This window comes from Lagopus muta, chromosome 9 (genome assembly GCF_023343835.1).
Source record: "Lagopus muta isolate bLagMut1 chromosome 9, bLagMut1 primary, whole genome shotgun sequence".
NCBI lineage: Eukaryota > Metazoa > Chordata > Aves > Galliformes > Phasianidae > Lagopus > Lagopus muta.
Genome location: NC_064441.1, coordinates 14,032,345 through 14,050,779, shown reverse-complemented (window position 1 = coordinate 14,050,779; position 18,435 = coordinate 14,032,345). Strand labels below are relative to the sequence as shown.

Below are 18,435 nucleotides of genomic sequence, written 5' to 3'. Positions count from 1 at the left end.
GCTTTGGTGGCTCTTGAGAAGCATCTTAAATTACAGCGACATCTAAATGGCAGATATATGCCCTTTAATAGATGCAGCAGCACCAATGGATCTGGCTCTGTATTACCTACCTAGGAGTTCAAGCATGGCCACTATTCAGCAGCAATTCAACAGTGAGGATGTTTCACTCCAGTGCTGGCAAAATGCAGATCACATATCTCCAAGGTCCTTGGTTGTCTTTCAGTATTTTGCTTTGGTAAATTGAAAGAGAAATTTATTTACATACTTGCTCTGTGTATAATCCCAACAGTGCAGCACCGCCAATTTCAGCAGTCATCTTTATTCTGATTATTTAGGAGCTTTGGGACGACTGTGGGAGCGGGAGTGCAGCTCCACCAGCGGCAGTGCAGCTGGGGCTGCTTCTGCTCACAGTGCGTGTGGCTCTTCAGCCTCTGTGCCAGTATTTTAAAGCGGCACAGGGAGATACTATAAACCTGAAGCACACGGTGTTAATGATTTGTGAAATGGAGGCAGCAGTGAGTACTCCAGGGAAGGAAGGGAGATCTTTCAGGTTCGGATATAGCACGTCCTCCAACCTGTCTCACCAGGCATGTAACGAGGTCCAAGTCACCATTTGTTGCTGAAGCGCTTGCTGGGGTTTCCATGGGAACCAGGTGTCTTCATGGCCATGCTGGTGCCACATCTCTGTTCACCTCCTCAGCTGGCACCATCCTTCCTGCAGCACTCATCAGTCCCCGTCCCCCCCCTCCACCCAAGAACAGCTCGAAGGGTAACTTTACAGCTGTCTGGGTTTACAAATCAATAAAAGTAAGTGCTTGGGTGCAATGCCTATGTAGGAATCTATTTGACCACGTTTTGTGGTACCTTTTTTTTTTTAATCCTTTTTGCCTCATCTGTAGAGAAGAAGGTATTTGCTGTCACCTCTTTGTGGGACTGTACAGGCCCTAACAACACCAGCACACCAATAAGCCATCAAACCAAGGCAAGCCGACACGTGCACCTTACTGCAAAAGGTGTTAAAAGGCCAAATCCCTGGATTTTGGCAACGGCTGAGCAGAGGGGGAAGGGCAAAAGATTGGCAAGGGTCAGGCAGCTACCTCCTGGCTCTGTGCCCCATGGCCTCACACCAGTGCCAGGGTATTCAGGCCACACCAGTGTGGGCCACAGGCAGCCAGGAAAGCCTGGAGGGAGCAGCAAGGGATGGCCATGGCTCAGGGGCTGCAGGCCACGTGTGAAATGTTCCATGGGACACATGTGGAGATAGGGGAAAGCAGGGCAGGGGCACAGAGTGATTTTGGCGGTCACCAATCTACAGCAATGGTGGCAGGAAAGGCAGAGCCACAGTGCATGGGGTCATGGGTGGGAAGAGCTTGGAGGAGTCTGCGTGGAGGAGCAGGGGCAGCAGAGATGAGGAAGGGGAAAACAGAGGCCCATAGCCTGAGGAAGCCAAAGCACAGAGCAATTTGGGGGTGGTGACAAAAAACCCAGGGAGGGCATGGTGAAAAGCAGGCAGAAGGCACAGGAGGAAAAGCCCTCATCCCCATAGGGAGCACACCCAACAGTGGGACAGCTGCCAGCCACACACTGCCATGTGAGGACAGTGACATTTCCACCGAGAAGGCAGTTCTGCCTTAACTTACCTGAAGAATCTCAAGTCCAGTTTGTCATGTAATCTTGTAAATAGCAGAAAATGATAGACAAAATCTTTAGGTTGACACATGCCAGGCACTTCCATCTCCGTTCCATCCTAGGACCATAAGAATTTGAAGTGAGACCTCAAAGAGCCCATCAGCTCTGTGCACCTTTGATTTTACTGCTTTTATTTGTGAATTATTTGTGATGATTATTAAATACTTACTTGTTTATTACATTCCCTCCAGAAATACACTGTGAGATCACAGCCACCCCACATCACTCTTACTCCAAACTGAGGCCAGGACTTGCTCACAGCTCCTGCCCATGATTTTTCTGTGACTTTCACAGATGAGACACTGTATACTTAATTTGAATTTCTTCTGATTTTTAGCAACATAAATAAGAGAAGACTTGTATGTATGTAGAGAAGCTGTTTTTAGGGAGAGTACTGAAAAGGAATTACAATTACAAAAAGGAATGAAGAGTCATAGGTGATAAATAAATAATGAATCAATCTTATATGCATTGGATATCCCCTCAGAATAAGAAAATAAACTTTTGACCATCTGTGGTAGAAATTGTTTGCAGAGCTTTTCTGCAGCAAGAAAATGGTTTGCAATGTCGCCTAGATTTCACAATTTCCAACCACTTCCTTCTCAGGCACTGCACTGATTAGTGGGAAGTTTTCTAGCACATCTTGCTGAGCTGATGTGAACTGATTTGCTGGCCAACAGCTATGAAGGCAGTAAATACAGATTTACAAACCATTCAGAGAAGCTGAGGAATCAGCCTCTTGTGTTTGATAATGTAATGGGGCTTGAGTTCCTTCTGAGTTTTTGGGAACCAGGGGGAATGAAGAACCCTCATCAAATGTACAAGTCTGATGCCATTAACATCTCACATGCGATTATACAAAGTTTTGCAACTCAAAGATGAACTCTATAAATAGGTAAAACTTCTTCAACCCTAGAAGAGGCAAAAATACTTCAACAGAAAATCAACAAATCTCAACCGTCCTTCATTAAGCTCCTGCCTAAATTTCAGCACAACCCACCCCCATACAGCTACACAGCCGGGCTGTGTTTCACTTAGCACCATCTGGGAACTCGGCTCAAGCTAAAAGCAAGAGATTGGTTAAACAGACATTCTGGCTGGCTGAAGGGCTTTGTTGGCTCCATTGCTTAGAATGCCAATGTTATGTAGCCAATATAGTTTGTGCACAAGCAATAAATCTACTTGTAAGATAATTCTGTTATCCATTATGAGATACAATTTGCATTTTCCTTTCAAAAAATGTATTAAACATTGTCTTTTTAAAGTGATTTAAGAGTTGTGTGCCTCTTCAGTGTGCAACAATAAGAAACACTTCCCCATGCCAAGGGAAAGGATTTGCCAACTACCGCTGCAGAATGTTAGGCAGAAAATTGCACTCATAAGTCACCCCTGACACTGAGGTTTGAAGAAGAGGGATCTAAATCAGAGGTAACACATAAACAAAAACGACATAATGAATCCTCCAAAGTTTCATGGCTGAGCTGCTTCTGAACGAAGAATGCATTTATCTATTAACTTGAAGCCTGATATTATTTCTCTGCCTACAGTTTCGTCCTTCTTAAGAGGTACCGCCAGATGGAAAATGAGGGGAAAAAAACAACACATGGTTTAAGTAAAATCAGAGTTTCTTCAAAAACAGTTGAAAAAACATGAGCAGGACCAGCCCTACAGGTAGGCTAATTGCTTTGTTGGAAGATTTTGTGCTCCTGTTCGGACAAGAGTTACCTAAACTAGAGCAAAAGTAGAAAATATTAACCAGTTTGTACAGAAATTTTGTAGTGTGCGGCATGAAACTTTAAAAATCCATTAAAGCATCACCGTATTTACCATTCAGTAACTTATTATTCCAAGTGAAAACTTTCACATTCCACAACATATATCACCAAGTAAATCACAAATGTGAGTCATGTTGATTTCAACCTGGCATGTCTGCCAGTGCTGCTAGCTTTCTTCCCTGTTTTAAATCTCACATGTATTAAAACATAACAACTCCTCAAAGTTATGAAAAATGAAGGCATCTCCCTGGAATTCTAAGACAATCTGTGTGTGAAAATGAAATGCATGAAAACTGATAAACTCCACACCTAACCAGTCCTCTCAAAATCTCCTCCAGGCTTTGTTGTGATTGTGCATTGGGTTACACAGGGTATAGGGAAAAGGGGAAGCAGAGTGCTTAGTACAGGAGATAAAAATACCAGGTCATTGCCTTTTATATGTATAACAACAACAATTTCAATTTCATGGTAAGATGAAAGTAGGATGACATAATAGGCACATGTGAAAGCAGATCATTCCTTGTTTACATGAGATTTTGCCCCTTTTGTTTTGACAGATTGGCTCTATTACAAGCAATACAAAGGGAAAGCAAGTGAAATACGCATTCAAATTAAAATAATAGGAAGAACTGGAATCACATATAGGCCACAAATAAGGCATTATGGATAGCACATCTTAGATACAAAATCCTTGAAAGAAATTATTCTGCATTACGGCAGTTATTTCCCGGATGTCTTCTTCACATGACAGATGTGATACAGGGAGCCAAACAGCGGCAGGCTGCTCTGTAAAATATCAGTGCAGTACAATGAGATCTACAAATACAAGGTTTTCAGTGAGTTAATGCTGATTTGAGATCCCCGAAGTCTGTGCTGCTCTTGTGCTCCAATTTCCATCCCACACAGCTGCCCATGAGAACCAAGGCCCCATCCTACCCTGGGCTGCATAGGAAAATCCTCTCACCATGACTAAGATCACACACTTTCATATCAGGAAGTTGCATTTCCCAGAGCATGTGTGACTTCTGAAAGGTTTTAGAGGTGACCTGCAACTCTTCCCGCTGCCAAGTCTCAGTCTCCCTGTGACAGGCTTGCAACACACAGGCATAGTGAAGGAACCTTGGAGAAACTTCCAGCCTGTTTGGAAAGCACTCCAAACTCTCCACTTCTGGCCTTTTCAGACAAGGAAGGCCAGTCCAGTGCCACCCACCATGTCCTTGGGGACACCTGTGGTAGGGAGCCAGTCAAAGGCAAGAAGTGTGGGAAGGAAACTATTAAACCAAACCCAGCAGAATGGAGCACCGTCACCTGGCACCTCTACCCTCCGAGCCAGCTAAGTACACCAGGGACCCCACAGTTTCATAGGCTTATTTCTAAGAGAGGTTGGTCAAATTCCGCAAGGGAAGAAATTAGAAACCCCCTCCATGATACTTAGAAAATAATTTCAAACTTGCAGTGCCTCACAGTTTTACAGGTACAGGGATAGGAGAGGCTGCAGAAATTGCCTATGACTCCTGTGGAGGAATGCAATTAAAAGGCCCTCCATCAACCCCACATTTCTGTTTCGATTTAGTACATCAGTCTTATCCCTCAAAAGAGTAATACAGATGCTCCAGGCTAAGGCTATGTGTGGGTAAAATTGAGGGCCACCTTCCTACTCTGCTATTTGGGGATTGCTATGGATAAGGCTTACCCTGTTGTAATCCTAAAGACATGAAAAGGAAAAGCTCAGAACTCTCTGTCCTTGTGAGTTACTTTGACTATTTGACTATTTGACTGTTACCAGAAGCATCTTGTGCTGATATTTTGATGTGAACTTGTGCTATCTCTGTTGTAGAGGAAGTGTACCAAGCAACCTTGACTTTGTATGTCAAACACTCTAAAGGGGCAACAATACAACTATGTTAACATGCTGAGACTTTGAAAGAAGGAAACAATAAGAAGCTGTAACAGAATAGGGCAGTCACAAAGGCTACAGACCACCATCTCCATTAATGTTTCATTCAGGCATTAAACACTACAGTTCTAGTAGAGCAGTGTCATTCTGAGATACTATTGCCCTGATGCAATACCAGGTGCAGTTTTGCATCAACTGAAATGCTTGTGAAAAGGGAAGGAGATATATCTGATCAAAAAAGTACAGAGGTAGATGAGTCGAAAAAGTGTGTCAAAGGTTCATCCTGCTCTTCCTTGGCGAAGAAATTTCCAACTAGGAACACTTCATTGATAATTTAGCATCTGATTTCCATTCTTGTCTTCATCTGTAGTACCGGCAGCTTCAGTTTCTCTATAAGATGCCAGTGCATTAGAATGACAAGGCAGAAGATACAGCACCAGCAACAGAAGAATGCAAAGGATGCCAAGACCTTTCAACAGTGATCACCCGTCAAGCCATTATGACTGAGGAATGAAAACCAAGTCTTCTGCTGACAAACTAATTGTGTTGGCAGCTTCTGCATGCCAAAATCATTGCATTAAGCTATTTTCTCATTCCACAACAGCTACGCACATTTTTTGTTAACATGTGCAACTTGTTTCTGGCTCATATTCCAACCAGATGTATTTCAAATTGGTTCAAATCCGTGTAAGTCAATAAAAAGCTGAGATGAAGATCAGAACAGTCACGCTCTGATTTCTTTGAGCAATGGTGGACTGACATCCATGTATGATCATATGAATGTATGTACATGAATTTTCTCATGTGGAAACAAGAACGGAGTCCAAAATTTAAGATACTACAAATTGAGATTACTGTTAATGTATGTACCACACTCAGGAGGTGAAAGAGGTGTAACAGCCAGCTTCATAGGAGATCTCTGTTCTGCTGCAAGGGTCTATCTCTGAACTGAACAAGACTTGTACATGGGAAAAGAAACAAAACAAAAATCTGGACTGATGGGCATCTCTTTCCGGAGACAGCATTGCGTATGGATTGATAAACAGGATCTCTCTGGATCTGTGGGACTCCAGCAAAAAGCACGGGGTCAGGGAGCTAGAGCAGATTGTTTCCCTCAGATTCTTCCTGGCCTGTTATTGAAGCAAGCACAGCAGACCAGCTTATTTTCCTAAATGATTAACTTTGTGCCTTTTCTGCTCAGCACATCAGATAAAGAAGTTTATTCTGTTTCCGTATTTATTTACATTCCTTCGCCGAAGATCTCACCAAACAAAGCCTACTTGATGATTTATTCTTTGCTAGAGGGGAAGCTTATTTACAATAATCATCTTATCATAAACTTCTTAAAAGGAGGATTCAGAACTGGAATTCATAACAACTGAGAAAGCTGACTTTTCCAAAGAGGTCATTTTTGTTACCCATTTTGAACTGTAGAAGGAATGACGCCAACTAAGCCCAGATGGGGCTGGATGTGGCACAACCACTTTGAAGTTCTGTTTGTTTTCACTGGTTGACCCACTCTGCATTGGAAGGGATCACCTTCACCTAATTGGAGCTCTTCCAAATGATGAGGGGAAAGAACAGAGAGTATAAAGAATTCAGAAGCTGAGTCCCACAAAGGGTGCCCTGTAGCACAGAAATTGCACAAGAGGGGTCACTTCCAGCAAAAGCAAAAAGTGAAGAGTTAGGAATTACAAAGACAGCTTCTGAATGAGCCCCTCCAGTGACCAGTGTGTAAGGACAAGAAGGACCTTGAGAGGGCTGACAGTGCTCGGCCCACCAATCTCCATCTATTTCAGGCAGCAGCAGAATTCAGATTGCTCTGACTCTGGACTTGGGCCAGTCCCATTTCCCTGATAAGATGCTTAAGATGGACATAAAGGTGGCTCAGAGTCAGATCTGCTTCATGCCATTCCTTCTGACCCTGCAGAGTCACACAGTGTTGGCAAATATACAGCCAAAGTCAGAAAGGAGGACAAACTTTTAAAAAGGAGAAAAGAGCAGTTCAAAGCCCAAGTCTTTGGGCTCCATATCTCTCACTTGGCATGAGCTAAAGTGCTTTGCCCTTCTATCACCACCTACCTGCTTGTACAGGGCACTTCACAGGAGTAATAGGCTCCAAGAGATAAAATGTACTTTAAACAAACAAACAATTCACCACACAATTTTGTTGCAAAAGATTAAGTGTCTGAACACCATAGACCTGTCCATCTCTTTCACAGTAGCCAAAAGTTTAGCAGAGAGGGCTTGGGCACACACTGGACTGCCCTAAGGCTCCTATTTCTTAGGAACATATATGAACTCATTAGATCTCAGTAATACATCCTTTAACTTAAAATAGCTGCAAAAAGCTTGAGAGATCAAACTTTCCTTCTTTTGCCTCCTTTTAAAGACCAAGAGAGCACAGACAAACAGCAGACCTCAGCCCAACCCAACCACCATGGGTAGCATGCAAAGTTTGGAGACATGGCAGCAGTGAAAAGAAAATAGGTTCTCAAAGCTGGTGAAGCTCTCATAGCAAGTGGGCTGGAGGCTGCCAAAGGGAGGCTGCACTGGATCTGCTTGGCTGCAAGGAAGGGGCACATCTCTTCCCACTGCTACATGCAGAAGCTTTGCAACAGCGGGCAATGTGAGAAAGGAATCAGAGAAATTTGAGGCAGAAAAGGATAGCCATGTGAATGGGCAAAGCTTCCTGTACTCATAACTCCAGCAACGCAAGTGAGGAGGAGCTGTTTAATTCCTCTTAGCCTTCCACACACAGAATAATATTCAGTGGTGTTGCATTTGTTTCTCATGAGGTGTCCATTGCTATCAAAAGCGAAACCATATATTTTCAGGAATGTCTTATCTCCTCCGACATTTCTCAGCTGGAGGAAAGCCAAGAAATGATGCTGAGATAGGATGAAAACATCAATGCTGCAAATTGAAACTTCACCTCATGAGACTTTGCTCTTTCCAGTTCTCATTTTCCTCACAGCAGCAAACTTATCAGCTATACTTGCAGTAGAGGGAAATATAGTGAGGTCAGACTGGTGGCTTTTGTGCAGGGTTTTAGCACAGTGGTCATCCCCACGGAGTGCCTCAGGCCTCCTCCAGGTGCCTGGGAAATCATCAGTGCCCCTAGAGCTCCTGGCTGCGTGCTGCTTGTTCTCTTCACTGAGCACGAGCTGAGAACAAATACAGCTGATGAAGGCTTGCAGAAGGTGCTCACACCCTTCACCCTCCATCCACTTCACCAGCACAACAGTTCCGATTGTCACTGCTCCTTCCTTCAGCACCCAATGCCTACCACACATCAGGGCCTTCCCAGTAGCACCACAAGCTGGGCTGAATACCAGGGCTTGTCCAGCCACACTCACCCGAGGGACAGCTACACACCCCCTTTGGAGCTCACACAGGGCACATGCAGATGCCCAAAGCACATGCTTTGGAGATGAGACCTAAAGAGAGGCTGAAGTTTTAATTTTTTTCAGCTACAGTTAGGGTTGCATTGATATGCTTTAAGGATGGAAATGAATATGCATTTAGTCAACATACATTTTCTAGCTGGTTGGCATAACAGTTCTCTTTTGGACATTGCACATGGTCACATGGACAAGGATACCATCTTCAACATTTTGGACTTACTCCAGAATCTATGTGATATTTTCCTGATAGATGTGCCACAGCTCTGAGCTATAGCTGCAAGTTCCCACCACGCCAAGGGGCACACAAAAGTAAATGTCCATGCTGCTGCTGCTAAATATTCAGGGATGTTCTCCTCCTCCCAGAGGGATTAGAAAGAAAAATGGCCAAGCTCGGGGAAAAGCCCTGAGACTTGTCCCTAGCTGCAGGACAGCTGGAGGCCATCAGCCCACTGAAAACACATACAGAGACCCCTTTCTACATCTGGATGGGTTGTAGAAAAAATAAATAAAATGTGTCGTATCTTAATAGCAGGTGGCTTTTGCTATGCAGATGTATTTGTTCTCTGTACAGAAACAAATAAATAAATAAAGAACATCCTCTGCTTCAGGAAGAGGATATGAAATAACCAGTGTCTTGTCCCCATGCATGTCTATCCTCAGAAAGATATGGTGTGGCGTACAGTCTGTAACCAACTTGTTTTAGCAGCTTCCGAGCTGGGATGAAATCTCAGGACAGGTGTATGCCCTCTGGGCTGTAGGGCTGTTCCATCTTAGCAGGCACTGCAGCATCTCACAAACATCTCTGAAAGGCAAAGATACAGGCACAGAGAATGCAGAACATGTCATCAGAGTTTAACAATGTAAATTGGAAAGAGGAAAAGTAATTTTCAAAGCACAATTCACAGGAAACACAGGATAATTTACAGAAGCTAGAGGCTTCAAGCTGACAGTTCCTTACAAATTACTTATCTTTCAGGTTGGTCACTTGAGAGAAATACAGAACAGCCAAGAATCACTACAAAGGCATGATTTATATGCAGAAGGGCTACTGCTCATTGCAACATCTCTCTTGGAAAATATGGTGCATAAGTAGATATGTTCCTTAGAACAACCAAGTTGCTTATTTCCATATTTTGCAAAGATTTGTAGTTTTTCTTCAAAGATAAATCAATATTAATTTCACCACTGAAAGGGACAAAAACTCTGAAGTACGAGTATTTGTTTTCTTTATGATTAGCAAATCAATCATAACTCAAATATATTTACCTCTGTTCAAGAAAAGATATTAAAAATGGCATTGGGTGTAGTTTCTTTCTGACAGTGTCATTTTGCCAGGGCTTCTTAAAGTGTCTATGGAAGTCACTTGGAAGTCACCATAATCAAAAGTTTGCATACTTGGAATAAAGAAAAAGAATGAAAAAAGCGAGCCTAACAGCCAACAGATGCAAATCCACAACCCTTACCCAGCAAACTGTGCCTGAAGAGTGCTAGGGAGGCTCAAATCCAGTTTCTTTAGGTCTCCTACTAGTAAGTCTTGTCTTTTGCCAACAAGAAAGCTCAAGGTAACAGATGTCTGTTGGCTTGTTGGGAAAAGTATTCTGGGTTTCAGAAATGCATCTGGCGTTTATATAATTCAGACAGCATGCTGTCAGTATCCGCTGACATATACAACCAGCCAGCCTTCCCAACAGTAAGAGACTCCTCTGAGCTGTGCTCTATGATATGGAGTGGTTTTACTGAAACCATTTACTACAGGTCTTACTTCCAGGTTTACTACACTTCCCATCTGAAAATGGGTATTAGTTTTAGAACTAAACACAGAGCTTTTCATTCTAGGTCATCCTAAACTAAGCCAAATACAGATTTGAACATGAACTTTCTCCTTCTGCTATTCCTTAAACCTAAGCCAGAGAAGCCTTGTCACTCCTCTTCTTTACCTTACGCTGAAAGCTCAAACAGACACACTACTTCACCAGAAACATCACATAATTCTTCATTTCTGCCATTTTCCAGGCTAACCTCTGCCAAAATAACCCATCAATAAAGCCCCTGTGTTTTTTTTTAGCTTTCGGATATTAACAGCTGAAATATCCTCTCAGGCACTATTTATAGCATGATACATTCACGTCCTTTCAGATTTACAGGCAACCTTTTCAAATGAAGAAAAACAAAAGAAACAACTGCAATCTTCACTTGATAACATTTATTCAACATTTTCTGAAATAAGCGAGAATTTTAAGACCATAAGCAATCAAATACAGCCACAAATAAACCATACTGACCCTAAATTAGAAGCACTATGAGAAATACACAATATTTCATGAAACAATACTGTACATCAACAACCTTAGGAAACAAACAACTCAAACCATATGCTTAGGTTACTCACAATATAAAAAACTTCAACCTTTAAAGAAAAATATAGATTCAGTCCAATTGTAGGATCTAATCCCATGCCCACTGAAGTCAATGGAAGTTTTTTCATTGATTTCAATGCTTAAAGGATCGTGCCCTTACTTTGCCTCAAGAGGCACTTTAATTATTATACAAGGCCTAGCCTGAATACTATTACAAAAATGTCAAACATCAACTCAAGAGTATGTTCCAGCAACTTTCAGGAAATAATGGAGAAATAGGCTATCTATCCATGCATGGAATAAGGCAAAAGCTAATTCATTCAATTAGGAATAATCATTTTTACTAGTTTCTTCTTCACAACACAAACATTTTAGACTTTTTTAATTAATGGATATATTATATATCATATTATGCTTCACATTTTTCCTACCTCTACTGAGAAAGCTGGCACTGACATGTCATAAAGAACTCCTCATTAATTATTGTTTTCTGTTCTGTAACAAGCACAAGAAACTCAATCTGGGTTTAGTAATAGTGTCTACCAAGAAAAAAGCACACACTATCATAAGCTTATAGTTTATAGAGCTCAAGGTACATTAAAATGTAACTCATGAAGTTCACAAATTCTGTTTTAAAATATTTTTCCAAACTAAAAGCTGCAGAAAATTGGTTCTTAAATATTCTACAGAAAATTCTGAAGCATCTAATGGTTTTAAATTACTTATGCTTTCTTCTTAAAAATATTTAAATTAGGTTAGTAGCCCATCCTTTTGAAAAATAATCCAAAAAAGATTCACTAGGTTACAAATCTTTTGTCTTAATCAGCGTAACCAAAGGTTTGTCATCAGGGCTGTAATCTTCATAAGCAATGGGGGTTGCATCATACATTGCAGGTCGGGATTTCTTGCCAAACCTGGAAATAAAAGAAAGGTTTGGTGACAAATGGGAGTATGAACACATTAATGGCAACGACCCTCTGAGCTATGGCATGCTGTCAGTAACAGCCCAGAGAGCCCAGGTAAATCCTAAATTATACTGCAACGTGCCACAAGTACAGATGTTTACCTATCTGAACTGGAACTTTAAAAATGCATGCTTCCACTCACTGTTATTAATTCTAATTATTAACAAATAGTAATAGTAATCATAATGATCATGCAATAAACAGATTCCATATCAAAGGAATTCTGCAGGAATTCAGCAGCCAAGTTCAGCAGTACCAGAATCTGAGAAGACTGTAGAAGTTGAGAGTAAAACTGACATATTTTCACAAGGCCAGATTTTTATTTCAGATTTTTTTATTGTATAGCCTTCTCTAACAACCTACGCTAAGGTCAGGTCACACATATTAACCAAAACAAAACAGAACAAACAAACAAAAAAACCCCTCAAATCACAGATAACCTTGTTACATTTGCATTTGGAAATGCAACAGTAGTGCAATGAATCAAATGCCACAGACAAAGCATTAAAAATTGTAATTTAAAGGCTTTGCTCACCTGACATCCAATTGAGAAGCTTGGTGAAATTATCAGCATCCTGCACAGTTATTAGCAATTCTGACAAAACTAATGGCAGGGAAGCTGTTGCAATGCCACAAACACACTGATCTCACAAAGGTATCACATGCAACAGAGTGCAGAGAACTCCTGTGGCCATACCATTAAGGTTCCCGTGCTGACCTATCCAGAACTTGTCAAGGTGCCTTTGCACTGCATGGACAATCTGTCACTATTCTGATTATTTATTAAGATACAGAATGCAACTTGAATGTGGAAAAATATCTTCTGTGTTCTGACTACAATTTTAAACAATAATATGAAAAGGAGGCAAGAAAGGGTCAAGTCTGCCTTCCCTGTGGACCTGATGCAGAGCAAAATATTAACACAGAAACACAGAGACTTATTTATGTAGTGATCTAAACAAAGGATTCTTTTTATTCCCTTCTTATGCACTGTATTAATTCAGTATTAACTTGTGCACATTGGAAGGTGAGATTCGGACAAGTCAGATTTTGAGGATAATAAGTATTTAGACCAAAACAAAATTAACTTGATTTTCTTCCCAGATTTTTATGCAACCTCCTGACTGCTCCAACTGAATTCTTTGCTGTTTTTAGTGATCTGGAATTATTGGTAAAGCTAAAATTGCTGGAAGCAATATAACGTTGGAAATCTCATCTTGCAAAGTATTTCAGATGTCAGTAAGGCCACACTAGATAACATTTCCATGCAGGAATATTTCCTTTCTTCTACAGTTTACTGTAGTATACACAGGCAGTGTTCACTCATCAGCTTCATAAAAGATAAATCTGATTTTCTGTAAATGATATAAAATTCCAGGAATCAAATCAGGGAATCAAGTTATTGTATCTTACTAAGTCAGAGGTAGAAATGAGTTCTGAATCACCCATTTTCTTCATCATTCTCAAAGGCTTAAAGCAAATAGAGCTTTCTCATAGATACAAACAGTAATGAAAATTCTCCAGGGATTTAAGTAAAATTTTGCCTTTTTGACAAGAACAGAGAACACATGGCTTTGTGCACGTGGTAGAACAGCACAAAATTTGTTCTCTTGTATAGGTCAGGGTTGACATGTGCCCCTTATTAGAAAATGCTGAGAAAAGACCACAGCACATATGCTAGTTGTTTGTGGCCTGGCTGAGACATCTGACTGGTGACCACGTTGCTTTGATCAGGCGGCCCAGAAGCCAGCCCCTACTTGTAGTGCCAAAAGCTCAGCTCAGAGGTCCTGAGTGGGAAGTTCTAACTTAATGGGTGTGTACGTAGTAGGGTTGCACAAGGATCATATGCTGTTTTACTGTTTAATTGATGAGAAAAGAAAGCATGAAACAATTACCAATACAGTCTACAAGATGCAAGGATTAAACTGGCGATGAATAGTGAAAAGAAGAAGGTTCCTGCCGCAGTGAATAGTGGATGAACTAATATACTGCTACTGCAAAATGAAAAAGATTCCAATACAAGATTATTTATCTAGGAACAAAGATTGTACAGCAGATGGGGAAAATCTCAGTCCTGAGATGCACAGATTCTGGAAAAAGACTGCAGTGATGTAACAGATGTTTAACAGTAGCATACTGCATCAGAAGAAGAATTATGAACTTAGATATAGAAAGACAGCATATCAGGAGTACTAGTGAAGTTTCATGGCCTCTAAGTGCAGCATTAATTACTATTTATGAGTAATAATACTGTTCCAAGGTACCTATCAGAGATATTTACTAGTGGCATAGAAAGAGTTTAAAAGTGATACTGAGAATTAGAAAGCACACTTTGTAATGAAACACAGAATAAAATCAACTTGTGTAACTTGACTAAGAGACAGAGGGCTCCATGACAATTTGGGGGATAGTATATATTCAACATAGGAATTCTTGGCGATGGCAGCTCCACATCTGTCTGCAAAATCTACTTCAACATGGGAAAGGGTTGCCTCTCCACTTCCTTAAAAAACATTTCAAAAGAGAGCTAGCCATGGAGAATCATTAACCTCACAAATTCCATGCAAGTAGAAGAACTTTGAGAAAACTGTATAGCCAATCTCTAAGGAAATGGTGATGTCTAACTTCGGTGATGCAGACTGCAGTTTGGAGCATGCCTAGAAGCAGAAGAAAAACCACCTATTGCTACTCTGCTCAAAAACATACAATGCATCCACAAATAAAGTTTAATCATGGAAAAGAAAAGAGAGAGATCAGAAGGAAAAAAAAATGCATACCCACAGGAGGAAGGGATTACTCTTTTCTCCACAGGAGGAGAATAATGAGAAAAATAATTTTCTCTACCTTGTTCACAAGTGGCACTGTGTGTTCCTTAATATTACTGAACTGTAATCCTATAGTTTCCATGAAGTTGAGTCTCTGGCAGAGGGTAAGAAAATTGTGCTAAAGCTCATCAGATTCAGGAAGCCTCATGTTCTGCAGTGTGACACAGCAGACAAACACAGGAGCGTGCTCACTGCTCAGAATGTGCACAGCGCATGGAGTGGGGAGCAGCTGAGCCCGCAGTGACAAGGTGACTTAATCAGACCCTGATGCACCAGGCTCTGCAGCTTCCACAGACAGAACAAGAGGCAGCACACAGAAGAATTAAACTACACTATAAGCAGTGCATGAAGTCTAATGCTAATGGTATCTAAACACGAGAAAATCTTACAGTAGTGCCATGGCTGTAATCAGATATTTTATGAAGTCAGTGTGGATGCTTTTCTAAAGTGAATGATACAGTTTCAACAGCAGTTCCTGGTTCCAATTTAATGAAATCTTACGGCTGTATTATCAAGGGGTCAATTATTTTATAACAGCATTCTCAAAATTTAAAAGCTTTAAAAATGAGATGAATATAAATGGAGTATTTATTTAGTCTCTGCATAATGAATATTAAAAACAGCAGTGTTTCACTTTGTTAGAAGACTATCTAGTTCTGGTCTGATAATTCTAAGAACATTTAGTAAAAGTATCCCTTTAGCACATTCATTTTCTCTTACAGCAAAAGTACATTGATTAGTAAAGATCAAATTATAAAAGACGATCAGAAGAAAGACCTGCTAAGAAACTTGAACAACTAATTTTAAAATAATTTACAATATATGCACCAGGCATTCATACTCCCTGGACACCTACTGACACTGTCAGAAACCTTACATTTAAAGAAAATAATCTGCTCACTTTTCCTTAGGCCTACATTTTCCAAAATTACTAGCAAGTTTTGGTATCTAACTGAGAAAGAGAGTGACTTTCAGAAAATGCTGAGAAGCTATTATTTGAAAGTCAGGTCTTTTAATACGGTGTCAAAGTCAGACTTGGGTTTTCTAAATACACAGATTTGTGTGCTTATACAAAAAGAACAATGAAAGTTGTGCTCCTCTTCTTGGGTTGACATGATCAAAGCAGTATTTTACATCTTCCTGAAGCCAAAATGGACACAATAACCTTCACACCAAATCTCTCTAATTAACTAACTTGGCAGCTGTCTTGGCTTTTTCATGATGCATCCATTTTATGAGAGCCAGAGAAGAATTATTTGGAATAAATATGCTTATTTTCATTTGCATTTTATAGGACCACCTTTCCCAAGATAGGGAAAGCCTTTATTGTCAGGTTCCAATAATGTGATTTTTAACTGCTTAATTTAGATCTGAAAAAATCATCATGAATACATCCCAGTTTAAAGACTTCTTTGGATATCATTTAACCCCGATGCAAATTTGTTTTTCTAAACTTTCACCTTTTGTAATAAGTGGAGATTCATTCTGAGTAACCCAGAGATTAGTAAAAAGACCTGAAATTGTCCAATTTCCAAGATATAAATGGCTTCATGCAGGAAATTTTCATTATGAACATTTCCATTACCAGCCAGTGAGACTCCAAAAAGCAGAGGAAATTCAGATTCAAAAGATCCTGCCTTGCTGTACACTTTGCTTAGGTACCCTTGGATAGAAAGCTGCCAAATTTGCTTTGAGAAGTAAATAAGGAAACTCAGGTGTTTCACAGTGTTCCTCAGGATACCATTCCCAGTCTTTGGGGAAGAGCAACAGGAGTAGTAAATGAACAGGAATGGCACATTCACCACTGCTGCACAAATAAGACAAAAGGTGTTTGATATGAAAGATTAACAGTTTTGCACTTGCTCTCCACCCTAGGAGATGTACAGTACATAACAGCAGATTCACAAGGCCAATGAATAAAAAGCTATAAAGCATTTCGTGGGCCATAAAGCAACTAAAGAAAAAAGCAGTTCTCAGGATGTGTGTGCTATGGAGATGCTGAGCTCCCAGCAGAAGAAATGTATGGCTGAGAGGAAAAAGAGACTTCAAGGGAAGACTTAAAAGAGTACTGATATTATTTGGATTACTATATTAAGTAAACCATATACAACTTCCTTTTTAAAACATTTACTGGTTAATATAATTTGACAATGAACAAATGTTTTAATGTAAATCTAGTTGGAACACTTTAAAGAGCTACTGCTCAAGGCTGCAGTATGATTAAGTGAGACTGTGGGAACTCCTCATCCATTTCAGATTGCTTGGAGAAGTTCAGTTCAGTGCTGGTACAAATTAACCTTTTTTATTTGCACTGAAACAGAACTGGAGCATTTAGAAAATGAATTACCAGAAAATCACTACCCAGTATGCACACATTTCTCCACGTCAATGCACAGGAACATCTCTCCTTCCATTCTTTTAAAAGCAGTTTAATTGTAATATATAATTGTTGTTGGAATTCAAAGTGATCTTGACAAAAAAAATGGGAAAAAGGAATGACAAAAAATGGAAGTTCTATCCTATTAAGAAATGTCAAATACATAAAAAAACAATACTGGCTAGGATGCAATATGGCAAAAGGATGCTGGGGGTGAGGGAAGAGACTAAGACATCACAAAATTGAATCATTAGTTACTGGTGTAAGGCCAATTAAAAGAAAAAGGTTTCACTTTCAAACGTATAAATAGAACTGACGTAAATAAAATACAGGAGGTGATTGCTCAGTTCTTTTGGTACAGGCAAAGCTTCAGCTGGATAACTATTTCCATTTTGAGGGACCACTCTTCAAAAAAGAGAAAAACAATCTGGAACGTGCCACAGGGAGCCAGTAAAGAGGCTGTCATGATCCAGGAGGAAATACTGAAGGAACGGGTTGGCTTACTCCAGGGAAGACAATAATAGTTGTGCTTCTACTGAGGGAGGAAGGGAAGGACGGAGACCTGACGTACATAAGTACTGTAAAGGGAATGGTGATACACTACTGTGCATGATGACCTGAAAAACAGTAAGAAGTGGTATAATGCATAGCAAAGAAAATCTAGGTTGGATTTTAGGAAAGCACTTTCTAACTCAATTCAACTACTTTGGAGATTTTTTAAGGCAATTATTGGCAGAGAGCTAGGTATAATTAATGCTACATCAATACAATGGCTTGCTCTTGAGCTCTTGAATCCCTTCCAGTCTGGCTTTTGTATTATTCCAACACTCAATGCCCTGGGTGCCATCACTCCATTAAAATTAAACATCAAGAGACTATTCTCTTGAGGAAAGCAAGTAAGAAAGATTCTCAGTTGGAGGCAAATAAGGCACAGAAGATGAGTCATTTGAAGAATCCAACTGAATAGTATGGTAAATTAATCAAAAAATCAACAACTGGCTTTGCTGTCTCATCAAATCACTTGCATGCATCAGTTAGAGAGTATTTTTACCCTAAACAGATCTTACAGGCTAAGGACTGCATCTGTCCCTCTTCACTAGTCACACCAAACAAAGTCAGAGTAACTCCTGCTGCCTTCAAGGA

At 40.3% G+C, this 18,435-nt stretch overlaps 1 protein-coding gene across 1 annotated transcript in view; it reads right to left on the bottom strand.

The window, feature by feature from the left end:
• Nucleotides 1-9,657: 9,657 nt before the first annotated feature.
• DNER (delta/notch like EGF repeat containing) overlaps nt 9,658-18,435 on the bottom strand; it is a 107,861-nt gene continuing 99,083 nt past the window's right edge. The window contains exon 13 of the mRNA XM_048955160.1: nt 9,658-12,039. Within this exon, the coding sequence (XP_048811117.1) occupies nt 11,928-12,039 (112 nt within the window). The 3' untranslated portion in view covers nt 9,658-11,927. The remainder of the gene's footprint in view (nt 12,040-18,435) is intronic.